A 13,273-nucleotide genomic window follows, 5' to 3' on the forward strand; every position below is an offset into this window, starting at 1 on the left:
AAACAAATATCTTACAAGAACATGGTATCATAACCAATAAACAAAATCAAGAAATCTGGAAGACTATGCTGAGCAGAGCAAGACAATGGGCTTAGTACATTTGATAGATCATAACATGCTTATTAAAAGTTAAAGATTCAGGATACTGTAATTATTTGTTCATAAAACAGGAACCAGGATTCCTGTATTCATTTGTTCACTGGTTATCTCCAGTGTGTAAAACATTGAATGTTTTAGAGCATGCAACAAATATATAGGTAATATATTCAACATATATATATATATATATATATATCCAACATACATATATAGTCAACATATGTATGCAACAAATATATATAAGAAAATTTTACAAGTTATTAAATTTTATGAAAAGTTCTCTGTTGACCTCAATGCTCTGAGGGCTCAATATTCTCTCCCATCTTCCTCTTACAGTTCTCTGTTGACCTCAATGCTCTGAGGGCTCAATATTCTCTCCCATCTTCCTCTTACTAAAATGCCTCTGTTCATAGGGAATATTGACAATGATATTGCAATAGTGTTGTATGGTTGATAGGTAGTAGCTACACTTGTGGTGAGCATAGCATAACCCACAGAGAAGGTGAATCACCATGTTGCACACATGAAACCAACATAACACTGTGTCAACGTCCATAAACTTAAAAAAAATTTTTTAATTAAAAATAAAAAATAAAATAAAAATAATAAACTGGGCTTCTGTTGCTAAGCCTTTGAAAAATGTAAATAAATGACAACATATTAAGGTTATAATAACCACTTTAATATTAAATTATTAACCACTAGAGGCCAGAATAAAAATATTAATTTAACATATCATCGGACACAAAGTAAATGATACTTGGTATTTTACAGATTTTTAGGTATCTCCTAAGCTCCACTTTGCAGTTTGGGAAATTAAAATATATTTGTTGCTAGATGTGAGATTTGTATACATTTACTTACAGAGTTTATCTTTTTTTTTTTAAGATGTTATTTTTATTTATTTGACAGAGAGAGAGAACACAAGCAGGCAGAGCTGCAGGCAGAGGGAGAAGCAGGCTCCTTGCCAAGCAGAGAACCTGACGTGGGATTCGATCCTAGGACCCTGGGATCACGACCCGAGCTGAGGGCAGATGCTCAACCAACTGAGCCACCCAGGCGCCCCCAGAGTTTGTCATCTTACCAGGTCTTTCCTTCCCAGTGCCTTTTGACTCAGCAAATTTTTGAATCAAGCTTTCAACTGTAGTATTAGCCATGTTATTTATAAATTCTTCATGGACCTATTAAAATGAAACGAAGATATTTTTTCTTTTTCCATCAAAAATTCTTACTGTATTTCAGACAAAACTTGCACAAAGAAATTAAAATTCCTTGCACTAAAATATGTGGTTTTTTTTGACCCAAAGCCTTTGAGAGCTTTCATTTACCTAACATGCTCTGTTACCTTGTAGTGTTAGTAGACCTGTGGGTATCAACCAGTTTACATGAACCCCTGAAGATACAGCCCCACAGTCTTTAGAAGTCAAGGAAGTTTACTATCCTCATCTTTGAATGCTTTAGACACATAATTCTTATGATAAATTAAAACTTATATAGATCTCTAATAATTTTTAGATCCTTAATAATAAAAAATACCAGACCTCATCTTTACTCTATTTCATGCACTCCAAACTGTCATAATTAAATTGCTTTTATATTTGTGGGGGAAAAAATTTTTTTCTTAAAGATTTTTTTGTTTTTAAGTAATTCCTATACCCAACGTGGGGCTCGAACTCACAACCCCAAGATCAAGAATCACATGCTTCACCAACTGAGCCAGCCAGGAGCCCCTATTTTTGGAAAATTTCTAAGTACAAGTTCTTTTTTTTTTTTTAAGACTTTATTTATTTGAGAGAAAGAGCAAGCGAGCACAAGAGGGAGGGAGAGGGAGAACCAGACTCCCTGCCGAGTGGGGAGCCCAACACGGGGCTCAATCCCAGGACTCTGAGATCATGACCTGAGCTGAAGGCAGACGCTTAACCAATTGAGCCACGCAGGAGTCCCAAAAAATCCAGTTTATTTTAAATTTAATACATGTAAATACACATTCTTATCTGAATGTGTATTTACCTAAAAAAAAAAATTGAGTTTTGGATTTTTAAAGAGTCATAAATGAACATAAAATTTTCATGAATCAGTTCAACAAAAGGAAAAACTTACCTGGGCTATTTGCAAATGAATTTCCTTTACAGCATTTGACAAGGATTCTATAATTTCCTTTATGTGAATGAGATGAGCTTCTTCAATATCTTGAAACTTCTGGAAAACAAATATGAAAAGTTACATATATACATAAAAAATACACACACTCTGAAATCAAAACTTTTTAACATTATTATTTTTTTAGGTAATCTCTACACCCAACGTGGGGCTCAAATTTGACCCTGAGATGAAGAGTCACATGCTTTACCCACTGAGCCAGACAGATGCCCCTGCAATCAAAAGACCTTTTAAATCATCTCAATACAGCTAACCAAATTTAGTGAATTAACATTATGTAATGTTTAACAATACTTCTAGACAAATGGATCCAGTAAATATACTGAAATGTTTAACTTTTTAATATATTAACTTTTTGTTATGCCATTTCTCAGGCATGTATGAACTTGTTCAGAGTTTGAAGACACCACAATTAAAATCTATAATTACAGTCAGAAAATTGGAAGGAGATCCAAATGAGAAGTGTCACAAAAGCCAAGGCAGAAGTGTTTCCAACTGAAGAGCAGTTAGTTGGCAGAGCAAAAGCTACTGTTTACTTCTGAAGACTTTATAATCTAGCCCGAAGACTCTCAAAGTGTCTTTCTAATCCTTGAAATATTAATACATGGCCTTCAAAAGAGGTAATCTATGGTCAAAGAAATATAGAAAAGCCTGTATACTCCATCTCAGCAGTTCTCAACAGAAGGTGGGGATACATCCAGTCAGCAGGAAAATGTTTTCAAACTATAGAATGCATAGATCCTCTACTATGCCCTGGGGAATGGGAGTGGAAAAAGATGAGAATGTTGTTTGGAAAAAATTCCCAGGTCATTCTGATATTTATTCCCCGGGAAGAAAACCACTGCTTGACTTGGTTTCCAATAAACAAATTAAGAAGCCTAAGAAATACTGAAATAAAACATGTTTCATTTTGCTTAACCCAGTGTTTTCCAAATTTCTTTGACCACACAGTCCTTTGTGTTTTTCTTCTTCTCTGAGTATCTATTGATATCTCACACAACAATAATATTCCTCAAAACAGGATTTGGGAAATGCTGAACTAGCTATTTTCAAACAAAATACATTTGTCATTTCGACTGCACAAACCTGATTACCCTTTTTTTTTTCCCCAAATTTAATCAGTTCTAAGGAATAGGCCTAAATGCCTTGTTATTTTTTCTGGTTAGATTATCAAATAAAGTTTCCTCACCCCATATTTAATACACAATTTTCTTTAGCACTGAGTTATGTGATCAGAAAATCACTAAGCTAAATGATCATATTCATATTTGCACAAGGGTTTGAACTTTTTAAAAAAAATCAGTAATGGTGAAATTATAGTTTTGGCAATAATGTAACAATAGTTCAAAAACTTCAATTTTATTCATGAGAAATGGTGGAGTTAAAATGTCTTGCTTTCACTAAATTTGACCAAATCAATGAGAATTTCAAGATTCTGAATATCTTTCTTAAGAAGTGAGGAATACCCACAGAAGCATGATTCTATTTTATGTTCCTATTATAAGAATTTGCCTTCAGCTTAAATTTCTGCAATTTAATGAATAAGATATTTTCTCACAGACTGGTAAGACCCAAATCCAGAAAAGCTAGGTCAAACAGCCACAAATTTCATACGGATAATCCCTAATTCCAAGAAAACTGTGCCACCTTCATTCTCTTTTGAAAGAGCTACACTGAATAAGACATATCCTTAATTATTTAAAAATATCTTGAAGCATGAAGCCACACAAAAACTCAAAGCGTGATTTATTTTTTTTTATTTTTTTTTAAAGATTTTATTTATTTATTTGAGACAGAGAGAATGAGAGATAGAGAGACGAGAGGGAAGAGGGTCAGAGGGAGAAGCAGACTCCCTGCTGAGCAGGGAGCCCGATGTGGGACTCGATCCCGGGACTCCAGGATCATGACCTGAGCCGAAGGCAGTCGCTTAACCAACTGAGCCACCCAGGCGCCCTCAAAGCGTGATTTAGATGCAATTTAGAAACTGTGCTGGGTTTTTTGGGGGGGGGGTAGGGGATCTGCTAAATATCACAATTCCTCAGAATTAGTGATGACTAAACATAGAGTAATTCAACAATGGGACTATAGTCTCTAGTATTTGGATATAAATAAATGAACTTTCTTGAACAAATCAGACTTTTCCTCCTTGCAATTTCATATTCACCACATTCATATGTATTGTTACATTAATTTTTTTAAAAAGTACAATTTTGGGGAGGCCTGGGTGGCTCAGTCGGTTAAGCATCTGACTTTTGATTTCAGCTCAGGTCATGATCTCAGGGTTCTGAGATCGAGGCTCACAAAAGGCTCCACGCTCAATGGGAAGTTTGCTTGGGATTCTCTCTCCCCGTATGTCCCTCCCCCGGCTCCACTCACATATTCTCTCTCTTAAAAAAATAAATAAATAAAAATAAAAAATTAAAAGTACAATTCTGTCAGCCACTCTAATACATAAAAGCACCCTAATACTAAAAGTCCCTAATCTGAAGTTGTTGTTTAAGCAAATCTCAAAGCTTCCTTGAATGAGCCATCTGTTTAAACAAAATCTTCATATTCTTTCCAGTTCTTAAGTGTCATTAAATAATAGTAGAAAGCATAAACAAAGAAAATTCACAATTTTAATGTTTTTTCCTAACCCCAAATGAAAATAATTAAATCACAGTACTCCAAATAAATCCTAACCTCCTTCATCCCACAGACTCAACTTCTTTTCCCACTAGTAAATATAGGTCCTGTCACCCAAATCTGATTTTCACTAGACTGACAGTGAATCAGGTCAACATGCTTGGCCTGGAACAAAGAAAGATGGAAATGTAAAAGAATTCTTTTCACTTCTAAATAACTGAAATTAAAATTTAAAGTATACTATCCATTAAGAAATGATAGCGCATTTTGCCGTTGTACTAGTCTGACAGACAGACAGAGACGAAGAGGGAACATGAGAGAGAACAAACATATACACATTAGCACAGTAAACCATCACCTTTACTTAAAAGCAGCATGGTTATACATCTGCTCAAATATATTAATGTCCCCATCTTGGAAGTAGCAGAATAAACAAAATGCCAATGTGGAAAAAAAAAAAAAAGTAATGAAAAAATAGAAAGAAATGAGAGGGAAAGATGAGTGCTCAAAATTCTTTCAAAACACTTTTATAAAATAATAGGAACGAATAAAAGCTGACTCTAGCAAATTCTAATTTTTCCAAATTAAATAGCTGAAAGGCACACATTTTCTGACAGAAACTAATCACATTGATGCAAAATTAATGAACCAGTAATTGTCTTATAAACAAGTGTTCCTAAGGATTCAAAAGCCAAAAGAACACTTGCTGAAGTCTACAATAATGCTGGTTGCTATAGAAATTGAAGTTTTTTCTCTCACTAGAGTTAGAGGCTCATTTATTACAATTAACTAAACCCTTCTTGAAATACTATCATTTCCCAGCTGCCATGACATTATACTTCCCAGTTTTCTTCCTTGTCTGGCCTCTCCTACTTGGGTCTCAGCATCCCTTCTTTTACCAAACTGTCAATGATGAGTGTCTCAGAGCTTGGCCCTTTCTTCCCTACACTCTACTGAAAGATGATGTCATTATGGCTTTGAGTACTGGCAAGCCCTTATTTTACACAAGCTCATAATCCTTCATTCAAAACCCTGGGACCAGATGTTTCAGAGTTCAAACATTTTGAATTTTTAAAATAAAGGTAATGTGGTGTTGTTACCGTATACTGCAAGCAGGATTTGCAGTGGCATCTCTGTATCAAACACGTTAATATTTCTAAAGGAAAACATGTATATTCAATGTTGGTAGGATAAAATTAATAGCCTTACATTAGTTCTGGTCAAGTTTTGCTGCCAAATGAATTACAGAAAAAAAACTTCCGGTTTTTAGAGCTTTTGGATTTCAGACCTGTAAACAAAGGACTGTGAACATTATCCCCAGCCCAGATTATCTGGATCTTCCACAACTGCCCACATGATGTCTCCATTTAGGTATAGGCAGCTCAAATATAACATGTTCAGAATGGAACATCTGATCCCCTTCCAACCCCTCAAACTAACATAACAGTTCTTCATCTAGTCTTTCCCATTCATCTCTAACCACATGACCTTACAAGCCAAAACCCAGAAGAGATCCTGATCTCCCCAATAATCCCCCCATCCTCCAACCCCTGCCATCTCCAAACACACTCAATTCTCTCTTTCAACTACCACACAGCCCCTCATCCTCACCTGACCACTATACTCTCCTTCCAAACTAAACTCTTGATTTTCGTTTGGCCCTACTATAATCCATGCTCCACAAAATTATCTTTTAAAATGCAGATCAGGGGGGCGCCTGGTGGATCAGTCGGTTAAGTGTCTGCCTTCAGCTCAGGTCATGATCCCAGGGTACTGGGATCGAGCCCCATGCTGCATACAATCTTTCAGGGTCTTCCAACTTCTTTTTTTTTTTTTTTAATTTTTCTCTCCTTTATTTGACTTACGCCCTATTCTTTTTCTTTCTTTTTAAAAATTTTGAGATTATTTCTAACTTCTTGGGATTTGGACACATGAAAAAATGTTCAACATCATTAGCCATCAGGGAAATACAAATCAAAATCACAATGAGATACCACCTTACACCAGTTAGAACGGCAAAAATTAACAAGACAGGAAACAACAAATGTTGGTGAGGATGTGGAGAAGGGGAACCCTCTTCCAACTGCTCTTAAGAAAACCTAAATAAGGGGCGCCTGGGTGGCTCAGTTCGTTAAGCAACTGCCTTCGGCTCAGGTCATGATCCTGGAGTCCCGGGATCGAGTCCCGCATCAGGCTCCCTGCTCAGTGGGGAGTCTGCTTCTCTTTCTGACCCTCCCCCCTTTCATGCTCTCTCTCTATCTCATTCTCTCTCTCAAATAAATAAATAAAATCTTAAGAAAAAAAAGAAAACCTAAATAAACCCTTACTATAGAGCCTTGTCCTTCCCTATCTCTTTTACTTCTTCCCACTCTCTCTCTTCACTCAGTTTCAGTAAGCACTCTTTGCTTTCTACAATTCAACAGCTTTTTCATACCTCTGGGTCTTATATCCAGGGGTCCTCAATACCTGGAACACTCATGCCTTAGAATGTGTCTCTTTACTCATTCTTCAAGTCTCAGTTGTATGGTTTTTTTTTTTTAAGATTTTATTTATTTATTTGACAGAGAGAGACATAGCGAGAGAGGGAACACAAGCAGGGGGAGTGGGAGAGGAAGAAGCAGGCCTCCCACTGAGCAGGGAGCCCGATGCGGGGCTCGATCCCAGGACCCTGGGATCATGACCTGAGCCGAAGGCAGACGCTTAACAACTGAGCCACCCAGGCGCCCCTCAAGTCTCAGTTTTAAATCTCACTTTTCCAAAAAAGCCTTTCCTAACTCCCAAATCCAAATCAAATTAGGTTGCTCCATTATTCCATCTCATAGAATCCTTCTTTTCTCTTGTAAAAGGTTTAATAATTCATCATAACTTTATATTTAATCATGTATTTAATGTTTGCCTCCCTCCTCTATATTGTATACTCCACCTAGAGCAGGGAGATATTTTATTTATGTATATACTGTTATATACCCAGCAACTAGCACAGTGCCTGCAACATGGCAAGTAAAGACAGATGCATATATGCCTGCAAACAAGCATGAAAGCCTTTTGATTTCTCAGATGTGAATCATTCATCACTCCAAGCAGGAAGACTTCCTAGAATCTAAAAAGGCAGATCATTAAGTCCTTCTTCACACTTATTGAATGCCTACCATGAGCTGGAAGCTATTTTAAAAGTGGTGAGGAAATAATAAACAAATCAACCCCTGTTATCACAGAACTTATATTTTAGTGGAGGAAGATAGACGATAAAAAAAAACATGGGTAGAAGAACCAGTGTGCCTCACTACATTCAAATATGATGACTAAGAATAATGTTCTAAGAAGAGGTTTCTTCACCAGCATCAACAGCAGAGTAAAGAATAAGCAGAATAGCTACAGCCAACCCATGATGAATAAGAACATAACAAACCCTTGCTATTGTAAGCCACTGAGATATGGGGGTTTCATCACCTCACCATACCCAGCCTATCCTGACTGATAAGAGTAAACAACATTCATGGCATATTACATGGTAATAGGTGCTAAGGAGAAAAACAAAACAAGAAAAAAGTACAAGAGGGTGGGGATAGGAGTTTTAGGTATGATTCATAAAAGGTACCCATCTTAAACCTAGGCCTTTAATTAAGGCTCTAAGAACATCAAATGGGATATAAATGATCCCAAGTTTATGGGAAACAGACTTTTTTGTCTGTCCTCCCTAACTAAAATGGAAGTTCTATGAGGAGCAGGGATTCTTGATTCTTTGTTAATGGCTATATTCTCAGCAATGAATCATTTCCAGTTTTTTCTTAAGCAGAAGTCAATTTTACAATTCATACATAAGGCTAACTATCAGCCCTGTTTTCATCATCTACCAATATCCTCACTTTCCCCAATTCTCTTGAAACAGCCTCTTCTGATACACCTAAATAATCCCTTATAATGTCATAGTTATTGCATCTTGGTCCTCGATCTCCAAAACAAGATGTGTATCTTTAAAACAGCATTAATAAAACAGACTAAAAAATTATTTGACACATGAATTATATTATTTGTATCAGTAAAACAAATATCCTGTTTTAGATTTAAAGCTTAAAAATACCAACCTGAGCTGTTTCTGTCATTTTCTGTTCAAAATCGGCTTTTGCTAATGCATACTTCTCCACATAAAGTTTATAGGTATCTGTAGCTTTCTTAGATTTAACAGCTGCCTGTAACAAAAACAAAACAAAAACACTTTAACTATACAATGACCTGTTTTCTTTCCTGATATATAAGTTCATTTGAAATAACTATTTCAATGCATTTTAAGGGATGAGGCCTATGGTGAGCCCAATATGACATAAACTAACTTTAACACCTTTTTCCTCATTAGTAATATTTTTATTATAGCCACAGAATAACGCAGAAATTAAATGCTGATTCTCCTTTCTGTCTGATGGAATGTGCTTTGAAAAGTTAAATACTCTCATTTTATAACCCAGACTAATATCATATAACCACATTATAATAGTATGGTGTTTCTAAGAATTCAATCAACAAAAATGTGACAATACCATCAGAATATGCTTGACACTCTTTTCCACACCTGCAAGTCTTCCTTCCTACCATGACATAGACTTATTCCATTTACTGTCTGATTAATAATTATAAAGGCAGTTCAAAAGTTGAGAAATCATTTTCTTTGATGTTTCTCAGTTTCCATTATGCTCCAATAAATCTATAAATTTGTTTATATTTTTGCCTAATTTTTTCAAGACTTCTATTATTAAAAAATTGTTATTGCATTATTATAACTCAAGTTTTATCAGAATTACGTATTCAATTAAAACTTAATATATTAAATATTAGGCAATGAGGAATATGAAGACAAATTATACAGGGATCTTTTCCTCAAGGACTTCATGAAAGTAGTAGAACCTATTTTTACCTAGAAAACAGCAGAAAGCAACAAAGCCACAGAAGTAAAGATAAATTCTATGGACGATATACACTGAAGAAGAAGAAAGAGTTTGTGGAACTTGTAGGTTCAAGCAGACATATGGTTGTCCAGAAACTTGACTATTTTCAAAGTACTGATCAATTTGGACATGGGAAGCTTGGGGAGTAACAAGTGTTGATAGAAATTAAGAGTCTAAGGAAGATAAAAAAAAGAGAAGATATAAATATCTCAATTTTCTTGATGAGTAAGAGATGGTCTGCTAAGAGTGAAGAAGAGTAGGGTAGGGCTAGGAGCTTCACAAGAATGAGAAACATTTCAAGCCAGGGTTATAGAAGGTACAACAGATGATGCTAGATGAGTAAAAATACTCCTAAGAGTCACTGAGGGCTCAGTGAAGCTGGAAAACAGAATTCGTGTACATGCAATCCAAACACCACGTAATCCTCTCTAGCTACGGTCAGCAGTCTAGAAATAAGAAGCAGAAACAGAAGCTGGGTTTACCTGAAAGGTTGGGATTGGCAAGAAATGTAGAGTCCTACTCTTTACAAAGGCCCCTCTGTATGCTCCTTAAAATATAACTATGTACATTCTAGTAAACACATATGCTCCATGCTTTCCTGCATTCTTAAATAAATAATATAGGATGCCACTTTATCTTGTAGCATAAAGAGAACTGCTTTTAGAGCCAGAAGACTCTGTCTAAGAGTTTTATATAGTTCCCTAATTCCTAAAATGGGAAGAATACCACCTATTTTTTTAAAGGTTTAGCAGTGATGAAATGTAACTTATGTAAAATGACTGGGAAAGGGACTGGCATATAGTTAAATATACAAAATAAATGGTATCTGCTATTATTATGGTTTCTAAAAGCAACACCATCAGGAGGATATATAACTGAATCTTGTTGTTATTGTATCTGACAGTTGTACTGAGTTCTCCATCCCTAGAGTAAGTAGGTAAAATCTATACTGATTTTCTAGTTTGCTCCTATGGATTTTTTTTTTTTAACTCTTTTTCCATTGTCTCAGGCCATTTGACATTATTTATACTACTGTTAGTATACTTCCTCTAACATCCTGGCCTTGCTTAAACACATAACAATTAGATGAGATGGTTATTTGAAATTTACTAAGTATTTTCATAGGAAGCAGAGAGAAATTTGCTAGATTTGAGAAAAAAATTTTAAAGGTGTGGTTATCTGGGTTTCCTCTGGCTATCTGGGAGACAGATGTGTGTGTATGTGTGTGTGTGTGTGTGTGTATAATCAAGAGACTTAAGCTTCTTCTACCAACTACTTGTATTTTCAGTCTGTGCAAGAATGAGGGAAGTACATAGCAATACAAGCCTTTCTCAAGAAACAAGAAAGGTCTCAAATACACAACCTAACCCTACAACTAAAGGAGCTGGAGAGAGAACAGCAAATAAAGCCTAAACCCAGCAGGAGAAGAGAAATAATAAAGATCAGGGCAGAAATCAATGAAATAGAAACCAAAAGAATAGTAGAACAGATCAATGAAACTAGGAGCTGGTTCTCTGAAAGAATTAATAAGATTGAAAAATCCCTGGCAAGACTTATCAAAAAGAAGAGAAACGACCCAAATAAATAAAATGATGAATGAAAGAGGAGAGATCACAACCAACACCAAAGAAATACAATTATAAGAACATATTATGAGCAACCATATGCAGGCAAATTAGACAATCTGGAAGAAATGGATGCATTCTTAGAGAGTATAAACTACCAAAACTGAACCAGGAAGAAATAGAAAACCTGAACAGACCCATAACCACTAAGGAAATTGAAGGAGTAATCAAAAATCTCCCAACAAAGAGCCCAGGGCCAGATGGCTTCCCAGGGGAATTCTACCAAACTTTTAAAGAAGAGTTAATATGTATTCTTCTGAAGCTGTTTCAAAAAATAGAAATGGAAGGAAAACTTCCAAACTCATTTTATGAGGCCACCATTACCTTGATCCCCAAACCAAAGACCCCATCAAAAAGGAGAGTTACAGACCAATATCCTTGATGAACATGGATGCAAAAATTCTCACCAAAATACTAGCCAATAGGATCCAACAGTACATTAAAAGGATTATTCACCACGACCAAGTGGGATTTATTCCTGGGCTGCAAGGTTGGTTCAACATCCGCAATCAATGTGATATAATACATTAATAAAAGAAAGAACAAGAACCATATGATACTCTCAATAGATGCAGAAAAAGCATCTGACAAAGTACAACATCCTTTCTTGATTAAAATTCTTCACACTGTAGGGATAGAGGGTACATACCTCAATATCATAAAAGCTATCTATGAAAAACCCATAGCAAATATCATACTCAATGGGGAAAAACTGAGAGCTTTTCCCCTAAAATCAGGAACATGCAGGGATGTCCACTATCACCACTGCTGTTCAACACAGTACTAGAAGTCCTAGCCTCCGCAATCAGACAAAAATAAAAAATAAAAGGCATCCAAATTGGCAAAGAAGTAAAACTTTCACTTTTTGCAGATAATATGGTAATTTGTGTGGAAAACTGCTAGAACTCATACAGGAATTCAGTAAAGTGGTAGGATATAAAATCAATGCAGAGAAATCAGTGGCATTTCTATACACCAACAAGACAGAAGAAAGAGAAATTGATCCCATTTACAATTGCACCCCAAACCATAAGATACCCAGGAATAAATCTAACCAAAGAGGCAATGGATCTGTACTCAGAAAACTATAGAATACTCATGAAAGAAATTGAGGAAGACCTGAAGAAATGGAAAAATGTTCCATGCTCATGCACTGGAAGAACAAATATTGTGAAGATGTCCACGCTACCTAGAGCAATCTACGTATTTAATGCAATCCCTATCAAAATACCATCAATTTTTTTCAAGAAATGGAATAATCCTAAAATTTGTATGGAACCAGAAAAGACCCCAAATAGCAAGAGGAATGTTGAAAAAAAAAGCAAAGCTGGTGGCATCACAATTCCAGACTTCAAGCTCTATTACAAAGCTGTCATCCATCATCAAGACAGTATGGTACTGGCACAAAAACAGACACATAGATCAGTGGAACAGAACAGAGTCCAGAAATGGACCCTCAACTCTATGGTCAACTAATCTTCGACAAAGCAAGAAAGAATGTCCAATGGAAAAAAGACAGTCTCTTCAACAAATGGTGTTGGGAAAATTGGACAGCCACATGCAGAAGAATGAAACTGGACCACTTCCTTACACCACACACAAAAATAGACTTGAAATGGTTGAAAGACCCAAATGTGAGACAGGAGACCATCAAAATCCTAAAGGAGAGCACAGGCAGCAACCTCTTTGACCTCAGCAACTTCTTCCTAGAAACATTGCCAAAGGCAAGGGAAGCGAAGGCAAAAATGAACTATTGGGACGTCATCAAGATAAAAAGCTTTTGCACAGCACAAGAAACAGTCAACAAAACCAAAAGACAACCGA

General features: G+C 35.9%; 1 protein-coding gene across 1 annotated transcript in view; it reads right to left on the reverse strand.

Annotated features, from left to right (window-relative positions):
- Positions 1–13,273, reverse strand: part of FCHO2 (FCH and mu domain containing endocytic adaptor 2) — a 108,499-nt gene that overhangs the window by 62,224 nt on the left and 33,002 nt on the right. Inside the window, exons 4-6 of the mRNA XM_073905269.1 lie at positions 8,970–9,074; positions 2,200–2,298; positions 1,184–1,280 (exon numbers count right to left, since the gene is read on the reverse strand). Coding sequence (XP_073761370.1) covers positions 1,184–1,280; positions 2,200–2,298; positions 8,970–9,074 — 301 coding nt within the window. The remainder of the gene's footprint in view (positions 1–1,183; positions 1,281–2,199; positions 2,299–8,969; positions 9,075–13,273) is intronic.

The sequence above is a fragment of the Callorhinus ursinus genome, unplaced genomic scaffold, assembly GCF_003265705.2.
Source record: "Callorhinus ursinus isolate GAN/ISIS: 27379988/994484 unplaced genomic scaffold, GSC_fseal_2.0 scaffold23, whole genome shotgun sequence".
NCBI lineage: Eukaryota > Metazoa > Chordata > Mammalia > Carnivora > Otariidae > Callorhinus > Callorhinus ursinus.